This window comes from Strix aluco, chromosome 10, assembly GCF_031877795.1.
Source record: "Strix aluco isolate bStrAlu1 chromosome 10, bStrAlu1.hap1, whole genome shotgun sequence".
In the NCBI taxonomy this organism is placed as follows: Eukaryota; Metazoa; Chordata; class Aves; order Strigiformes; family Strigidae; genus Strix; species Strix aluco.
The window spans coordinates 16982879-17001557 of record NC_133940.1 but is presented as its reverse complement, the minus strand read 5'-3'; the positions used below and the strand labels follow the sequence as shown (position 1 = coordinate 17001557).

Genomic DNA, 18679 nt, shown 5'->3' with positions numbered 1-18679 from the left:
CCTTTGTTGGGCGCTGCCGGGGCAAGGTGGGCTGTGCCAGCCTCTGCTGGAGGGTTCTGAGGCAATGGAGAAGCCGCTTCATCTTCGTGTGCTGCCGGGGAGACAATGGCTGTGCTGGCCTCTCCTTGATGGGCTCCATACGTGGGAGAAGTCATGTTTTCTCCATCCTCCATGTGGCTGGTTCAAGGGGGGCTGTGCTGGCCTCTCCCTGAGGCTCTGCAGCCAAGGGAGACTGGGTGCCCTGAGGTTCCGCACGTGTTTTCGCGTGACTGGCTCTCATCACCCACTCCAGCCTGTGCTCTCCAAAGCCGCATTAGTGTATCTCCTCCGCTGTTCCCATAATTCAGACCCTTATCTCCTGCCTTAGCAGCTCCAAGAGTCTCTCCTTATTCTTTCCATCCCTTCTATACCCCGTGTTATACCAGTCTCCTGGCTGGAGCACACACCCAGCTTCAAACACAAGTTTACATGGGAGCCACTGCATCATGTACTATTTCATCCCCTCGGGATGTGCTTTTCCTACACAGGCAGCACTTGCTGCCAAGAGCGCAGCCCTCCACGCAGCTAGCCAGCAGGACCACAAGCTCACCAGCTGGGAAGTGCTGCAAGAGAAGAGGGAACTCTGCAGGCTGCTCCGCTGGTGAGACAAAGGGAAAAACTGACAGCAGGAGGCAGCGTCCTCCCCTCTCAAAACCAGCAATGCACAGATGCAGGAAGGAGGCATCTAATTTAGAACAATCTGACTTTATTGGTGCAAACATTAGAACTCTAGGTGACTGGAAATATTCACAAGTACTCAGAGGAAGTTGTCCAACATGAAGGGGTGCACATAGCCAGCGGCCCCCACTGCCCTACTCACTCCTACTGCGGTGTTCTCTTTCGGGAGTTTAGTCTTCGTGTATGTTGAAAAGCTTTGCTACTTCATTGAGATCGTCATGCTCCTCCCCATCTTTGATGATCTGAAGGAAGGAAGAACACATTGAAACCTGCACATGCTACAACCAACCAGTGCTGCAAGACGGTACATGGTCACCAGCCAATGTAGTGAATTTCTCAGATCCTCTCTGAAGCTCTGCTGATGACAACTTACCAACTTAGGCAGTCCACAACACAACAGTTCTTACTACAGCCAAATTTACATGGGACCCTTAAATGTAGCCTTGTCCGCCTGCAGGGATGGCTGGAGTTAAAACCCACCTCACTGTCCCTGTAGGATTTGTTTCTGATGTCTGGGTTTCCCTTTACAGCCGGGGAGAACAAGTATCTTCAAAAACTGGTTCATCTCAACCCTGAGAAGATGAGCCAGTTTCTTTGCACTGACTTAGAGGGGCCAGTGTAAGTGGCTTAAACTTGGAAACCTATCTTGTAGACCAAGGATCCTGTACATACTTGTCTCTCTGATCTAGAGGACAGGCTGCTAAGAGAAGGAAGGAAAGGATCTCTCTTTCATGGTGTCCTGGTTTAGCCAGGATAGGGTTAAGTTTCCCCAGCAGTGGGGGGAAGCTCTAGCCGGGTTATTCAGATACCATGCTGACCTCACGTCAGGGGGCTATAGCACGGGAAGAATCGGTGAGCACGTGGGTTTGCGCAGCCGTTCCTCTCACTGCTGTATCGGTACATACCTTGCTCTGTTCATTGTTATTACTGTTGTTATTGTTGTTTGATTTGTCGCTGTTGCACCCACCACACATGGGCACAAGAGAAGTAACAGGTTTAAACTACATCATGAAAGCTTCCAATTAGATACCAACGGAAACTTCCAACGTTAAGAACAGCTCACTTTGGGACAGAGCACCTGGGAATAGTGTGGAATCACTCTCATGGTTTAAACTACTGAAATTCTCCAAAGATGTTAAAAAATGATCTAAGTATAGCTGATCTTACCTTGGAGGATGGAGACAGACTATGGGAGGTGGAGACAGACTAAGCACCTACTCAAGGCTGCTGCTAACCCTGACTTTTTGTGGCTGTGTATCTAGGCTGATAGATGTTTAAGACTGTTTTAGACACTTGTACGTTAGACAAAGTAGCACAAAACCAGGACATTGCACTCTGATGCTCACTCACATGTGATTCTTGCCTGTACTTATTACAGGCCTCAAATTCCAGCCATGCAAAGGCAAGGCTTGAAGCATAAAGCTGATTCAAGTTGTTTCTCTTAAGAATTTTGAGCAAACATGCAGAAAAGCACACGGACATCTCCCATAATTCACCCGAGACAGGGCTACCATGGGATATTGCACAACTCTGCTCCAGACAGAGCATCTGCATTTATTTATCCTCATTTTAAATTGGTGGATTGATTTTTCCCCAAGAAAATCCCGTATCGAAGCAAGCCTCGCTGTTCAGCATACTAGTCCTGCACTGACCTTTCGAGCAATAGGCATCCTGTTGAAGATGTTCCATAATACGATTCCTACCACAACTTTATCCCTGAGGTAGAAAATGACACCTTTGCCGTAATCTTCTCCCTGCTTTGGAACTTGAGGTGTTGGTGAAAAGCTTGGAGAAATGTGAACTTCTGAGGCTTCTGCTTCTGTTTCACTCTCTGATCGAATACCTGTCCCTAATGTAAAGACAGGAGATATCAAACATCCAGCGCAGAAAAAAGCAGCAGCTATTTGCCTGTGATAGTGAAAGCAGACTAAAGAGCAGGGTTCTCTAAGAGACTGAGGTGTTTTCCTTTGAGTTGCATCCAGCAAAAGTTAAGTTTCAGTAACATGAGAATGAAGCAATCCTAATACGAAGCACAACACTGACAATTCCCAACTTCCATCACCAAACCCAAAAGGCAGAACAGTCTCTTTCTTCCAGGCAGCATATACAAAATAAATATGCTTAGATCCACACAATCTCTTTTGTGCAAAAACTGATTGCTCTATCTCTGTGGAGAAAATTAAGCTTCATCAGGGAAAAAAAAGTTTTAATTTTGGTAAATGAGTTACACGATGTCTTCTTGGAGGAACGTTATGTTTCAATCACATTTTAATATCAAAACCAGCCTTTGAAGCATGGTCTAGAGAAGAAGGAAATAGATTGATGTCTCCTAGTGCTCTACAGTGAGATCAGACAGACGCTGTGGCCACTACAGAGCCACACACAGAAACCTTCATGCACACAGACATCTCCCAAGCATGACTAGAGCCCTACCTGACTGCTCTGTTGCACTTTTCGGTGTGTCTTTTGCTGTTGCTTTGGCAAAGACTCCTACTGTTGGCAAACTACTGTCAACAAGGCCAATGGCTTCATACCCTACATTAGGACCCAGATCGCTCCTAAGAACGAAGCAGAAAAAAAAAAAATAAATTTGTAGCATTAGTGAGACAGATACAAGGCAATTCCATCCAGCCCCAAATCCTTAATGACAGCGTTGTGAGAGAGAGAGATCATGGTACGCAGGCTGACTGACACACACTAGTCTCTTCTGCACGCATTAGGGTGGAACAGGGACTCCCCACAGCAAGCCTAAGGCCATCAGTTTCAGAAGAAACCAGTTCAATGTACAAAAACTTGTAACACTTAAGGCCTGCTCCCGTGAAGGACATTGGCTGGCTTCCAAGAGCTTGCATAGATCTCAACCATTTAGGAAGTCACACACTTGACCTCAGTATTCAAATGTGAGTATCAGGATGCAAGTCAGCAGGTACTTGCAAAAATCTTCTCTGTTGCTTGCTTAGTACCAGTGTGACTAGGAGACAGAGTTGGGGCAGAAGCAAGTGTTTCTCCGGGCCCTAGTAAGACCATTTGACCAAACTTCTAGCAATGCTGAGTTATATGCACTAGGCTTCACATCACAGACAATTATTTAGTGTATATTTCAGAGAGAACGTTTAAAAGAGAAGAACACATTGCTGTAACACCTCCCTGAACTGGGCACCTGTTGAATTTGAACTGGGATGCTTACAGGAGTCAAAGCAGTTGTGGTTTGGGGCCCAGTAAGTACAATGTGTCAAGCGTTCCCAACCACGCTGAGGAAATGTATGCATCACACACAACAATTTGGGTATCTCTATATGTAGATCACCTCCTTCCTGGCCAGAATGCTCCAGCACAGACCAGGGTTACTGAAAGGAATACCAGTAACATGCCAGCTAACCACCCGAGGCATCCAGCAGTGGGTAAGTCTGAGCTCAGGAGGGATCATGAACATCCTGAAAAAACGCAGGAAGAGTTCCTACCAGTTGCCAGCTTTTTAGCACAGGAGAAGGAAGTCTCACGTTGTGAGGGCCAGCAAACCCCCAGAGTTAACAGCTGTCAACGCCACACAAGACTGCAACTCAGTCCTGCAGTTGCCTGCATCTGTCATGATCAAGAGTATCCCGAAGGAAAACACACAATTGAAATGGATGCTTCTGTGTCATTTAGAAGCAAGAAACTCTTCTAGGTCCAGAGTCCATAGACCAAGTGTTCAGGTAAATGACAGCAGGTCATAACTATTTTTGAGGGGATTTCGCCAAGAAAAGTAAAGCTCTTTTCCCCATATTTAAACTAACTTTAAATTTCTGACCTTGAGCTAACAGGCTTCAGGATTATTTTTTTTGGTGAGCTTTTTTTGTTTGTTTTCCTCTCAACACCTCTGGAAAACAACACATTTCCACATACACTCCTGGATGCAGTGATACACTGCTACTAAAGCATCATTTCAGCTAATTAGCAAAGGTGCAGCACAACTGAAACCAACAGATTGTGCTGAGGAATTTCAGATAATTGTAACAGAAAAGCTGCTGCTAAGTTCAACCGGTAAATTAGCCTGTTCTGAGGAAAGGGGCTGCTCTTTATTGCTACTTGCTTTGCTGAGTGGGACTCATTCAGAGAGAAACTGGGCTCTGCAGGAAGGAAAAACATCTCAGAGAGGTCAGGGCAGAGCCGCAAATGCTCAAATGCCTTCCCATTCCCTGAACTTCCAGGAACAAGAAGCTGTACAAGGTATTTGCTGATGCAGTTTCACTACACTCAGGAAACAGAAACCTTTACAAGGTGTATCTTCTCATAGCTCCTACAATGTGGCCAAGTAAGAAATACCAAAAGAAGACATCAACGTTACCAGAACATAGACTGATGCCAGTAGGGCTTCGCAGCTCCCGTCATGTTTTCTCCAGCTAGTCTTCCACTTACAACAGCATGATCATGGTGCTCTACACGTCTCCTACCTAGTTTGATATCATAGAAGCAGGCAGCATCCCCTGCCTTAAAAAGAATCATTCAGTGAGAACATTGATGTTGAAAGCTTAAGTTAACGCACGAACAAAAAAGGCATTGGGAAGAGAACAAAGTGGAACTACGAACTGAGTTTTATTGACAAACCCCAAACACCACCACTACCTTATCCCACTCTCCAGGCTACACAAGTCCCAGTGTCTCAGCATTTTTCACCGATCTTTGGAAAAATAAGAGCATCAGGTACATTTTTCCAGAGGAATCAAAGTCTCGACTCCCACCAAAGGGACTCTTATGCAATAACCTGCAATAGAGTAATCCGTACCATCTTTAGGTTACCCCACCTCCTCTTACACAGCATAAATACTCAGAGCCTCACACAGTTGTTGCCACAGCAACAAAGTGTGCTGTGGTGCCTGAACAGACTCCATGGCTGCTGGCAGGATCTGCACTACAACTGCTCTCATTAGTTGCTATTTTTTCCTCCATTCACCTAATTGAGGTATACCAGCCCCCGTAACTCTGTGTTCTGACTGCATCAGCATAACCAGCTGACAGAAGGCTCCTTACACATACTCACCACCCAGATATTGGAGCGTGCCTGCAGCTCCGCGTTCACCCTGAACCCTCCGAAGTCAGAGTCCACCTCCAGTCCAGCTGACTTTGCTAATTCCACATTAGGCTCCAGCCCTACTGCAGCCACAATATGATCAGTCTCCACCTGTTTGGGAATTCATAATTATTATCTTAATTCTCTCAATGCCCCTACAAACTTTACCCTCTCCCTGCTTTTAAATTTACCTTTCTGCCATCTTTCAGCTTAATCATCAGCCGATTGCCACAGACAGAGACAGACTTGACCACAGCATTAGGCATGACATTAACACCCTCTGGAAACAAACATAGGAAACATAACTGCTTGCTCAAGGGTAGACAGATTTCAGCTGAAGCAGGCATCTTTGGTGCAAACAGATGCAGGCAGAGCAGGGGCCAGGTTAGGAACCAAGGGAGAGGCCACCTTGTCTTTGCTACATGTGCCAGTGTTTTGAGTGAAGCATGAGGAGAAAGAAACCCAGCCATAAAGTCTGAAAGAGCTACTTAAATGACAATCAGAAGTACATGTCTCATACGATGACAAGGTCACATCCAAAAGAACTCCCCAAGACAGGTTTTCAGGCACTAAGGGCATTCAGTTACCTACTGCTCTGTCACAGCCAGACCCAGGGGTGCAACAGGGCAGCTTCCATAAACAAAAGAAAGTAACTCAGACCTGTGGGTTATCAGGCCCTGCAATCTGCAGCCTCAACTGTATCCCTCCTCCCTCTATCCCCACTCCACTTACCAATGCACAGGAATATATTCTGCACTTAATATAGCAAATGGGAAAAAGGTATCTCAGATCTTACTGACTTTATCAGCTAAACACTACAGCAGCTGGCCTTACAAAGGTGTATGCATAAGACATAGGGCTACACAACCCTTCTCTCACAGTGCCTCTAGGATGACTGAATTAGGCTCCAAGAAGTAAAATTATTCAAGAGCAGAGCAACTCCAAAGAGGAGAACAGGCAGTTATTGTAAGCCAGATTACAGAGGCCATTAAAGTAACTCGCAAGCATGGCTGTAGGGATCATTCTGTGGAGGAACAGCCAGAGGGAAAATCTCCCTGGCATCAGCATGCATATTTGCTTGGCTATCCCAGAGGAACTGCTAAGAAGCCAGAGATTCACGGCAGATCTGCGCTACCCAAACTGGCTGAACTGCAACTTGTTCTGTTCTGCACCTGGGCCACCTTCCAAGGGACCCAGTCTTCCTGAGGCTCTGCTGGCAGAGCTGTATTTAACGAGGAAGAGCTACACAACAGCCACTGGCCTAAACACCACAGCTCTGACACTCGCACAGTGCAGCTTCACCTCTTCTGACTTTCTCTGTCGTCCAGTTGCTCAGATATTCAGGCAAGACTTTGCCCATATTGCCATTCTCTGGAAACAGCTGAATCACCTCCAGGCCTCTGGTTCGTGCTGAAAAGAAAGCAAAGAGCAGGCTTCTTACAACCCATGGATAAAGAGCAGCAGCACAGACTTCAGGACACAAGCATGTGCTTTACTTTACACAAGGAGCTTGACAGAAGTTTCCAAAACTAGGAGTTTAGGCTCCCAGATTTTCCACAGGAGTCACAAAGTGACTGACCACTGTTTCACATACACCTGCAAACTGTAGGATAACAGACAGCAGACTTCTGAGCAAAACACTTAGCATTTTGGAGAATACTTCCCTTACTAGAAAAATTACCCTAAAGACGCTACTCAAAAAGCTGCACACACTTGACAGTAAGAATCTGGTTGTTCATAACCTCTTTGAAACAATAGTTTTACGGTGGCTTTTAGCACTGAGAGAGCAAATGTAACTTTTTACAGGGTAGAATGACTTTGCAACACACACTGGCCCGCAGAGCATCCATCGAGCCCAACTTACAAAAACCTTTGTGGTCAGGGGCTGCTTGACAGCTAATGAGAGAATGGAAAACCAGGTCAGGCCACATAGCCAACAAACACATGTGCTTTAAGATTATTTCAGGCAAAGCACAAGCCTGTGCAAAAAAATCAGCAGTCAGGGAATGAAAAAGAAGTTTATAACGTCAGGCTGCTTATATTCAATGTCCATCACTTCTGTCAAGGTGCCAGGTGAAGACAAGCCACCTGCAGAAGCACTTACCTCTTCTTCCCAGAGCACAGGCCAGCTCACTGCCAAGAAAACCACCACCAATAATTGTGATGGACTTGACTTCTCTTGAAATCTTCTCCAGACTTCTGAAGTCCTCAATCTGAAAGAAGATTTATTCCCATTTCAAATATCCTCAAACAGGAACAGCAGCAGAAGATATTTTTCTCCAATTTCTCCCTTTGAAATAAGAGCAACGCTCTCCCAAACTTCGAAAGAGAAACATGGTTCTCCTCCCTCCTGCTTGCCTATGCACAGAAAAAACTCTCTGGCCTCCTAATTCCCTGCCCAGGCAATCTCAGATTCCTGCATTTTCCCCTCACTTTCACAAGCAATTACAATGAAATTTCTAGACACAAATGTTCTACAGCACATACAGCACTACAAGGATGCCACTGCTCACATCATCCGTCTTTCCCTTCCCACAGTTGAGCAGACCAGACCTTAGGGGAAGTGCAGCACAAAGTTCCCATATGGCTTATTCCTCATTCATTCCCTTACCTAGACTAAGGAGAAGGTTGCATGCCTGTTCTAAACCCCATGTTTTCAAGAAAAGTGGAGTTTGTCAATACAAAGCAATTCCACAGTGAAAACCAGAAGACTACTGACCAACTTCCATGTCTTTTATTCACTTTGTCCCAAGGCACAGGATGAAGGCGAAGAAATGCCATGAAGAGGCACAGATACCAGTTTATTAGTCCATCAAAAAGTGATCTAAGCCAAGCCAAGAGCTAACACTCAACCTCATACTCAGCTAAAATTTCAGAGCATGAGAGCAGACTCTGTCCTGTCTCAGGCCAAAGGCCGACCTCTTGCCCATGTGCTGCAGAACTGTGGCATACACTTAATCAAGAGGGGTGTCAGGCTGGAGTACTAAGCTGCTTCCTGTGTCCACTCACGGTCCTGAAGGCACACACTGCTTATAGTCCAAACTGACTTGCAGAGCTTACATTGCTTGTGTTTTTAAGAGGCCTGGAAGATGCAAAGTCATACAAAAAAAACCTTAAAAAAAAACCCCACACATTATTACAGCTCTCAGGCCTGAGGCAAGCAGATGAGTGATCTAGTAGACCCTACTGTGTTAACCTGCCTGGGGAAAAGGAATAAATAGCAAATGGACTCCTGGATACCAGTTGAGGGAAGCAGCTGCCAAGGCAAGGCTGTCCCAGACCCACTGCAGAAGAATTAAAAAGCTGAAAATAGTGGTAGTGGCTCTGATTTTTTCAACCTCACCCCAGGACTAGCAGCACCTGAAGATTACCTTTCGGAACAGTGTCAGCCTTTGCTGTACATCCTTTCCTGCTCTTTCAATGGCGGGTAGGTTCCTTGGGGAGCCACCTGAGGACACAGGGAGAGAGAGAGAAAGAGTGACTAATGATACCATGGCCATGTCACTGGCTATCCAGACAACGCAAAGCTATTTTTAATCTGGACTGTGCTTGCCAAAGTGTTACAATACGCTCCATTCCCTGTTGCTGTCTGGGTTTTTAACATGAAAGACCTTCTGTGTGAGTGGTAGGTGACCCAACAGTCACCCAGGGGCCCTGGAGACAGCCAGTTCCACTTGAACCACAGAGGGCTGTAGAACTGCTAGGGTTAGATGCTGGAGTGGTGCTCTGCCCAAGCAAGAGCTGGTTGTTCTGCTTGCTACTGCTACAGGCAAGATTTGAAGAGGCTGGCCTGTACAGGAGTTCCTTTACCGAGCCGCTAGGGAAGTCACCTTCTCCTCCTTCCCTGCTGATTTTCACAGGACAAAACTTTGAACACCCCAGAGAAGGTGGCTGATGCGAGGCAGGTGAAAAACCCAATGGCACAGTTGTCTGTATGACTGTCCTTCATGTGATCAAGTGTTTGACACACACTGCAGAAACTTCCTTGTCAGATAAATACCACTGAAATAAAAAGCCTGACACAAGAGAAAGAATAAAGAGAAGAAACCCAACAACTTACCAGTAGCAATTAGACATTTGTCATAGGATATCTGGGTACCATCACTGAGTTTCACTATGTTGCCTCTAACATCCATATGTACAACCTGCAAAATTAAACAAGCAGGAGAGCTCAAGCTTCCACGCACTGTAGGCCATTTGAGTTAAACTGCACAGACTATTGATTAGAGAAGCAAACCTGGAAGTAATATTCTCCCACCTTTAAGTTTAGGGGAGCGGGAGGGGGGAGGGGAGAGGACTGGAAGTAGAAATTGAGACAACTTCTTTGGCAGCCATCATAGATCAGGTTGATCTTCCCAGGATCTGAGTCTAAGAAATGGACTCAGACACCCAGTGTAGTTCAGCAGTAAGAGGAGTCACTGAAATCTTATTTTAGCAACATATAAAAAACTGAGGAAGCAAATATATTAGAAGCCTCACCATAAACTCTTCCGACTTCCTGCTGCCTCTGCACAATGCTCTTGCTCACATTATAGCCCACTACTCAGATCACTCTACTCTCCTTACCTCACCCTCTGACCAATATATAGCCTAGTTCCCATTTTGTCACACTCTGTCTCTAAGCTCTACATATTCTTGTCCCATGCCCAAGCTCTAAATTTATCCTTCCCTCAGCTCACTACTATTGCTTACAGCTTCTCCTGTTTTCAAACTTCACTCATGATGCCCTTAAGATTAGCACAGTCCCGGCTTCATCATGTACACTTTCCCCAATCTTTTACACATTCTCCTCCTCAGCCAACCCTCCACACCACCATCTACAGTTGTTTAGTTTCAGCTTAGAGCACAGGCTCTGCTTGGGAAGAACTGTATGATGCTAGAACAACAGCTAGTGCTGTACCCACCTTCTTGCCACAGAGAACTGCTACTCCACCATTTTCTACAAAAGGCAGATCACGAACAGGCACATAGAATGACGGCGGCTGGAAATATATACTGAAAAAAGCTCCATTATCAAATGGGTTCCACTTTCTCTGTGATACCAGCTATTCAGCAATTACCAATGGTACAAAGACAACTCTATGCATCCATAACAAGCTCCAGAATTCTTATTTATCTATTTTTAAGAATTAGGGTCTTCACACTGTTGAAGTTCAAGGGTTTAGATCAGTAAGGCTTTATCACAAAAGTCACAAGAATCAAACGTGATCCAGGTTCCCTGGAGCTCTGCTTTAAACTGTGAATCTATACCTTCACCTTTACTGTTAACTTCTTTCACAGAACTTCTGCCAGTGGTGGTGTATGTCTAAGGGAATCACAGCAAGATTCAAGAGGTATTAAGCACCGAGCTAACTCTCATATGCGAAGCAGCACTCCTCTTGACAACTGCCAGCACTGCCACACCTTTCAGTCTGCTCCTTAGTGCTCGACTGACTTGTTCGTAACATCTCAGCATCTCTGGGAAGCCACGCTCCACGAGTCCGCAGCCACATCATGGAGTCTCACGGACTCCACCAGGTAGTCAGTCAGCTACGCCAGTGCAAACCACCATGCAAGCTCTGCACACAGCATGCAGTGCTCTGCCCCTTCTTCGATTAAGCCTATCGACAGTGCACACAGACACATGCACACCTCAGGGCTCTCTTCATAGCAGCCATAAACACAGAAATCTATCCAGTGATTTGTCCCACGGCACCCTGAGGTCCCTCAGAGCTCTGCAGTGGCTCTCACAAGAACAGCTTGATCATCATCAACTTCCCATTAAACACTCTCCTTCACCCTTGCTACCCGTAAGTGACACATACCTCCTCTCCTTGCCATTCCACTGTTTGAATCGCAGCGTCTCTGTCACATCTGGATCATCTGAAAACCATAGTTCTTTGGAAAGAGGTGGACGCATATAGGGCAGGGCAGGATCTTCAGAAACAATCAGCACCTTTAATGAGTTATTAAACACATCAGCTGTACCAATGCCAGGCAAATGGCAAAACACATGACAGAGGCTCGGAAGCAAGCACAGTATTCAGTCATCCCCACAGCTCTGCTCTAGAACAGGGCATCTCTTACCCGGGCACCAGGGTCACGAGCCCGAATGGATCTGGCAGCAGCAAAAGCAGCAGTTCCTCCACCGATCAGCAGGAAAGGAACATGAGATGGGACCTCAGGGCGAGCTCCCGGAGCTGCAGGTGACACATTGGACAGCTTACTGCAAACACAGCAGGGAAAATGGCCCAGCCCCAAAGAAGAGAGTACATCACCAGATGCCTTTCACATTCACACTTCCTTCTGAATAGCTCCTCCTCCCTTTCCCTGCCACCCCAATATACTTCCCAAGAACCACTCTGTTCCTTCACTCAAAGCTGGCTCCCTACATAAATCAAACTGTCAGATTCCAGCAAATTGTTTTTTCTAAGCTAGATCTGCACAGCTGAGCTCAATGGCAATCGCAGAGTTTTAGAAAAGGCCAGTAGCAGCCTTTAATCACATGACTTTAGCTCCTCTATTACAGATCCACTTTTCTCTGGTTTGAGATGTTAAGAATAAGAATGATCTACATAACAAGCTTGAAATACCCCTGTTTGGACAGCCTGCTAACAGGTTTCAAGCCTTACTCTGAACAGGTGCTACTTGTCCAGCAGATTCTCAAAGAGCTTCATTTTATGAATTGATCTATTTAAGAATGCTGCTTACACTTACACAGCTGGGTGAAGTCATTGCAAAGTCAAAGACCCACAAAGCTCACCTCCAGCATTCAACACACAGTTTTAGAAGCTTCACATAAGATCAGGACATTCTCTGTACAGTAGATTCAGGACAGCAAAAACATGCCTGGCCTCTACTCTGGCCGAACAACACGCTACAGATCCAACATTCAGGTTTTACAGTAAGTGACAGTTTGTGGAGCTAGTAAGAGGGACATAGCCAGAAGGTGAGTCAAAACACCAGGAGAAGAGATGTGGCCTGGGTGTCACTCAGATCAGAAAACAATTTTCACAATTATTTGGAAAATACAAACTGCAAAGTGTTTGATCTAGCTGCATGTCTTCTTTAAGAACACAAATCAATTTGTGAGCAAGATCAAAACTCTGCACTGGATGTTCAGTGAACAGTTTATAAGAAAGTAAAGTTCCTGAAAATGCCAAGGCATATTTATCTGTAATTGTGTTTTGAAAGAAGACCAACTTTTGAGTTTCTACCAGAATGCCTTTCCTCCCACATGCAGGTCCTGTTTCTAAGCAACATGCAGTTAAACCATATATAGGAATAAAACGGTCAGTTAAATATTACCATCAAGACTCACCTGCTGTGCCCTGAGAAGCAGCATCTGTATCTGAAAGAGAAGACACTGACTTAATTCAGCAAGTCACAGGCTATCAAGGATGCTGCAGCTCGGAAGCTGCAGTTCAGGGCTGACTCAAGGAGACCACAGGATTAACAGGCTCTCCACTATAAAGGGACAGAGTCTCCAGAAATGTCGACTTACCAAAACCTCTGCTTCAGCATTTAGGCTCTCACTCTCTGTCCTCCAGCCTCAACCTAACAATCATGTTTTATCCTCTCCCTCAAACCAAAGCAATCAGTTTTCTGTCCTGTCCGCAGGATATTCTTTCTGTTGGTTTCCTAGTAAAGTGACATAACGTACCCTATCTCTGTGACCTAAAGCCACTGTTATTACAAAATACATCATGCTTTGGCTCAATAGTTCAGACACTGCAATTTGAGATCTCGTAAATTAAGAGACGTTCAATGAGCGACCTGTGGTCCACACAGCCTGCAAAGCACCATCAAGAGCCTCACTAATTGTCCTGATTCCTCCCTCCCCATGTGGTCCAAGCATGGTATTTCTCGCACGCCCAGCCCGCTATGCACGGGACAGGGATGTGGCACAGCACAGAGGATTCTGTGCTGGCAGACCACATTGTCCCTTTGGAATCACAGTGTCTCTACCAGACTGCGTAAGGGTAAAAGCCAAAAGCAGAGCTAACTCTTTTCTCCTTTCATCACAGAAGGCATAAAGGGCAGAAAGGAGCCTCGAGAGACAACCCACTTTATCCACATCACTATCTCTAAAACAGAGCCTTGTTCTGGGTCATGGAAAGCTAGCACTATCTTCTGTGCTGGGAAGACACAGGAATCCACAAACAACAGAATGCACTGAGAAATGACAATGCTGTGAAGGCACATCTTATGCTAATCTGTGTTTTTCAGAAGGGCTCTGTTCCATTTGTTTTAAAGGCCTCAAGTTGGCAGCTTATGACAAACAGACCCAAACCTAGAACTAGTGGCTAGTACCCACCAGAAGCTTTTTCTTGAGATCGCGTAGTTATTGTGGCGACACGGCTGGTGTATCGCTCTTTGTTTTCTCTCAACGTTCTGTATACCTGGAGACAGACAAGCAGATGTTTACCTCGTATATCTTACAGCATCAAGGCACCCTTCTGCTTCTACACCCCGACAGGCTTTTGATGTTAGCAGCAGTGGCATCACTGACATTAGCAGTGCTCTTCAGACACGGGAGCGTGGCTGTTGTAGGTAACAGCCTTCAGCTGGAAGAGATTCCCGTGTCCGAATGCCGACCTGTTTGTTTGCCTGTTAAACTCAGGATGCAGTATGAGCATAGCCTGCATGTTCTGGGGATACAATTTAGTGGTACAGACAAGGAGTAAACATCTTTTAAGACATCACATTAACTTCCCAGAAAAATTGGAAGCAACTGGAAGCAAAAGACAATGACACTGCTGGAAGCAAGTCACAGTATGATATTTGCCCCCACAGTTAACAAATTAGAGGGAAGCAAACAATTTCTTAAGGCAAAATCTAGACTTGGTAATAATCCGTATCACATGTGCATGACATTAACTTTTGTTTTGTTTACAAAAGAGAAAAAGCACTATCAAGACAGTCTGAAACACAACCATCTATCCAATTACTGTATTTTGAATTGTGAAAGAATATTAAAACTGGAACATTTCCAGCAAGAAATAAAAGCCTCCTAAACATGAAGGTGTGACAGGTAATGCTGCAGCTGATGCCAAACCACTTACTGTTAGCTAACCGAGTGTTATGACACCCAAACAATGTTTGAAGAAAAGTTAATTCCTTTGAGGGATTGAAATCTCTTTTACTCCCTAGACAATTTGCATTTTACCAACCTCCACAGTTATGTGGAGATTGAAAAATACATGTTTTATAACATAGCAAACAGTCTCAAACAAGAACCGAGGAATTTAATGTCAGGCATGAAAAAGAGCACAGGCAGACAAAAGCATATCCAGGGAACTGAAACAATGTCAAAAATATCAGAAAATAAGAACCCATCAGTGTTGAAAAGAATTAAGATAAAGATATTTTTAAAGCCTTTTGTTTAAACATATAAAAGTCAAGGATAACGAAACTAGCTCTGCTTTTGCAAGCAGAACCATGAGACTTTTAAGTGAGTCCAACGGGCAACATACAGCAAATTAAATCTGATCCCTTAGAAAAAAATGACTATTCTATACATGCTAACTATCAAATCAGGTTTTCAGGATAAATTTTCCCAAAGCAACAATGCCGAGATCTTTCTAGTCAGAAACACAGCTGTGTACTTTACCAGATAACGGAATGACGTTTCAGTGTTCTTCTCTGAAGAAATCACAAAGTTAGACAAGTTTTCTTGTCTTTCCTCTAGCATACTTACATTTAGTTGATTATTTCCTTTTTTGGTATGCCAACATTACTGGTAGCAGAATAGATGCCTTAATTTGTGCCTTTCTGATGGTTACAAATTGAAGGTGGCCAGTTTTGGTTTTAGATTTATTTAATGTGGGAAAGTTAATTCTAATGCAGTCTTTCCCACTAAGAACTACACTCTTTGAGAATATCAAATTTGTAAACTTAAATTATTTGACAGTGGCCCCTGAAATTAAATATGAGGTCAGGGAGCACAAAGACAGTTTAGTTAAAGTAAATGGCTAACTTGGTATGACATACACAAAGGTACCCTCCCTCCACCCTCTTACCCAATTAAAACACATTTATTTAAGCATCTTACATAAGCTCCTGTCCCAGTGACTGTTCCTCCTACAATTAAGTATAACAATAGGTTGCTGCCAGCTTTGCCAGGAACACCTGAAGACGTCAGTGATCTAGAAGGGCATCTTAGATGATGACATTGCAAAACTGTAGGTGAAGACAGGCAATGAAAGAGAAGGAAAGAACTGAGTATTAAGAAGGACTCTTGATTAACAAATCGTGGGAAAAGCAGAATGCGCTTTGTAATTTCAGTTACCTTGTTTGTCAAAAAAGTACAGCGGGGCACAGTAAAGAATATTTAAAGGGAATAGGGAAAGACTTTTTCTCCATGCGCTCTTCTGAATTTTTATTTTGCAGGAGCCTTCTGCATGTGAAGTTTCATCAGGAGAAAATCAAGACTCGGAACTTTTAAAGAATACCGTCCTCCAAGAGAATGAATTTTGAAACAAAGATTTATATGATGCAAACTTTGGAGCCACGCACTCCTAGGTAATGCTGCTGCTCTTCAGCTACCCAGGAATGTGATTTACTCTTTAAGTTGGGCTGAAAAGCTTTATCCTTCTGAATCCTTTGAGTAGGACATAAACATATGCCGACCAATTTTGGGTTGATTTTGTATACTTACACAAACTAAACACTGATGCTCTGAATTGAGATTCCTCAAAGAACGGTTTACTTCGGTATTAAAAGCATATGCCATCCAACTCTCCCTGAACTACGTCCTACTATCACATACAAGATCACAGAGCTGTGGTCAGTCATAGTATGCAAACGAAGTGCCTTTATAGGAAAGAAACCTAAAAGGTAACTGAAATTACAATTTTTAAAAAAAGTATCATAAGAAGTTAATTTCCAGTCAGCTCAGTTAGCTCCCCTTGAAGTTTTCTGAAGGAGGAAAGAGCTACAGAGATAAAAAGTTAAGTAAAGTTAGCTGAAATACAGCAGATGCTTGACAGGAGAGATGTATTGCAGCTTCTTTCCACGAACTACCTTTCTACTTACATAGACACCCGCTCCTAACGTTGACAAGCCCACAATAAGGACAAAACCAGAACTACTGCCTTTGCCCCCGGGCACACCAGAGCTAGCCACTTGTCTGCTCATCTGCAGTTTTATGGGAACATTCCAGCGCTGCAACAAGTTGCCTAAGGAATACAATTTATTAGAGAAAAACACAAAAAAGACTGTCAATACAAAGTTAAATTTTGAAATTTAGAGACCAAGTAATTTCTGAAACCAAGTAAACAAGCTACTTGTTTGAAAAGCCCAGTACCACATCTGAGTGTAGTGAATCATTCTCTGCCACAAAAAAATTGCTCCAGGCAGTTGTGGGTACCAAAAACATCTGCAAGATCAAAGAGTAACTGAACAAATTAATAGCAGGAACACCTACTAGGAAGCTAGAAAGACTATCTCCAGCTGAAGGAGCCTTCAAGCCCCAAATCGCTGGGAGAGTACATCAGAGATGCGCATATACTGTGTGTTTGCTGTTCTTGCACCCTTCTCCAGCCCTCTTCTGTTGGAGGGAGGAGCTGGTCTGAAGATGCACTCTGCTTCACCACATTGCAAGCAGAGGCTAATGTAACCTCGTTAGAACAAGCAGTAGGTATGGTTGTACCACCAAAAAAATCCCTTTGCCAACACAGCTTATTCCACTGAGGAAAACCACCAGCAGAAAGAGGCTTCTGCTGACAGGAAGGGCATCCCAAATGAAAAGGAGCAGCAAGGTTTTCCAATCCAGATGAAGGCATCTACCAACATGCAAGCAAGACAAAGACTGCCTCTAGCTCAACACCTATATAACGTTTTATTTTATTATAGTTTAATCACAGACTTCCACCTGTCCCAATTAGATCTCTAAATAGAGCAATCACGGCGATTGCCCGGAGCGCTGTGTTTGTAAGACAGCCGGCCAGCTGAAGCTTGCAGAAGTGGTTGGGCTTTTCTGCAGAATGTATTCCCACCTGAAGCATAAGACACCTTTCACCTCCTCCAACACTCAGACGACTTGCAAACTGCTACACCCATTGGATCTCTTCGCCAAAACGCACATATTTGTGATATAAACTCGCAGCAAAATCACAAGCATCCAGCTGGATACAAATATGCTAAATAGCTCCATCTAACTTACGGTTTTCTAAAACACAGAAGTTTTCCCTCTCCTTCCCGGGAGCTGAGCATCTGCCCCCTCTCTGCACCCCGAGTCCATTCCACCACCACCCCGTTTTCCACCCCCGAGCCGTCTGCGATGTGGCTGGCGGTGGAGCCGGGCAGTCCGTCCTGCCGCCGCGCCAAGGGCAGCGCAATGCCCCGCGCCGATTTCGCCGCCAAACGCGGTTTTGACAAATTATCTCCTAATTTAGCAGCGCCCAACGCCGCTGGAACCGCGGCCCGCGTGCCCTCTGCCCGGGTAACGGGAGCCGAGAGCCCCCGAGCAAACTGCAGCTTTGGAAAACCGCCGTTCCCGACCGCGACCTGTCTCCCCGGGCAGCGGCCCAGCGCGGAGGCCGCACCGGGCCGCCGCTCCGCTCAGGCACACAGGCCCGGCGCCGCGGGAAGGGAGGAAGCCAGCGGCAGGGACACCGCCCGCCACCCTCACGGAGCCCCGGACCCGCCACCCCACTCGAGTCCCCCGGACCCGGGCCTGCCGCACCGGAAGGGCCGCGCCTGCCCCCGTGCCGGAGGATACCGGCCCCAGCTCACCTGCAGCGGCGCGGCCCCGCGGCGCGGGGCTGAGGGGGCGCAGGGCGCGCGCCAGGCCCCCCGCGGCGGCGGCCACGCGGCAGCGGAACATGTCGCCGGTCGCTTCACGCCGCTCCCGGCCCCGCCGGCCCGACCCCGCCGGCCGCAGGGCGCATGCGCTGCCGCCCGCTCCCCATTGGCCGCCGCTGCCGCGCC

The 18679-nt window shown here is 45.7% G+C and overlaps 1 protein-coding gene across 3 annotated transcripts; it reads right to left on the bottom strand.

Moving 5' to 3' along the window:
- Window positions 1–728: 728 nt before the first annotated feature.
- On the bottom strand, window positions 729–18671 carry AIFM1 (apoptosis inducing factor mitochondria associated 1). 3 transcript variants are annotated; one of them, XM_074835472.1, is made up of 17 exons: window positions 18485–18671; window positions 16784–16926; window positions 14064–14148; window positions 13068–13097; window positions 11834–11946; window positions 11572–11702; window positions 10672–10762; window positions 9828–9912; window positions 9139–9215; window positions 7872–7980; window positions 7070–7177; window positions 5959–6047; window positions 5738–5878; window positions 5045–5187; window positions 3151–3275; window positions 2370–2566; window positions 729–959 (listed from the first exon to the last, which is right to left on the bottom strand). In XM_074835472.1, the coding sequence occupies exons 1-17, from the start codon at window positions 18573–18575 to the stop codon at window positions 888–890; spliced, it is 1830 nt and encodes a 609-aa protein (XP_074691573.1). In that variant the 5' UTR covers window positions 18576–18671; the 3' UTR covers window positions 729–887. The 3 variants fall into 3 exon arrangements, with proteins under 3 accessions (XP_074691573.1, XP_074691575.1, XP_074691576.1); XM_074835474.1 differs by lacking the exon at window positions 16784–16926 and adding an exon at window positions 15801–15928; XM_074835475.1 differs by lacking the exons at window positions 10672–10762; window positions 11834–11946; window positions 13068–13097; ... (1 more) ...; window positions 16784–16926; window positions 18485–18671 and having other exon boundaries at window positions 11572–11697.
- Window positions 18672–18679: the final 8 nt, after the last annotated feature.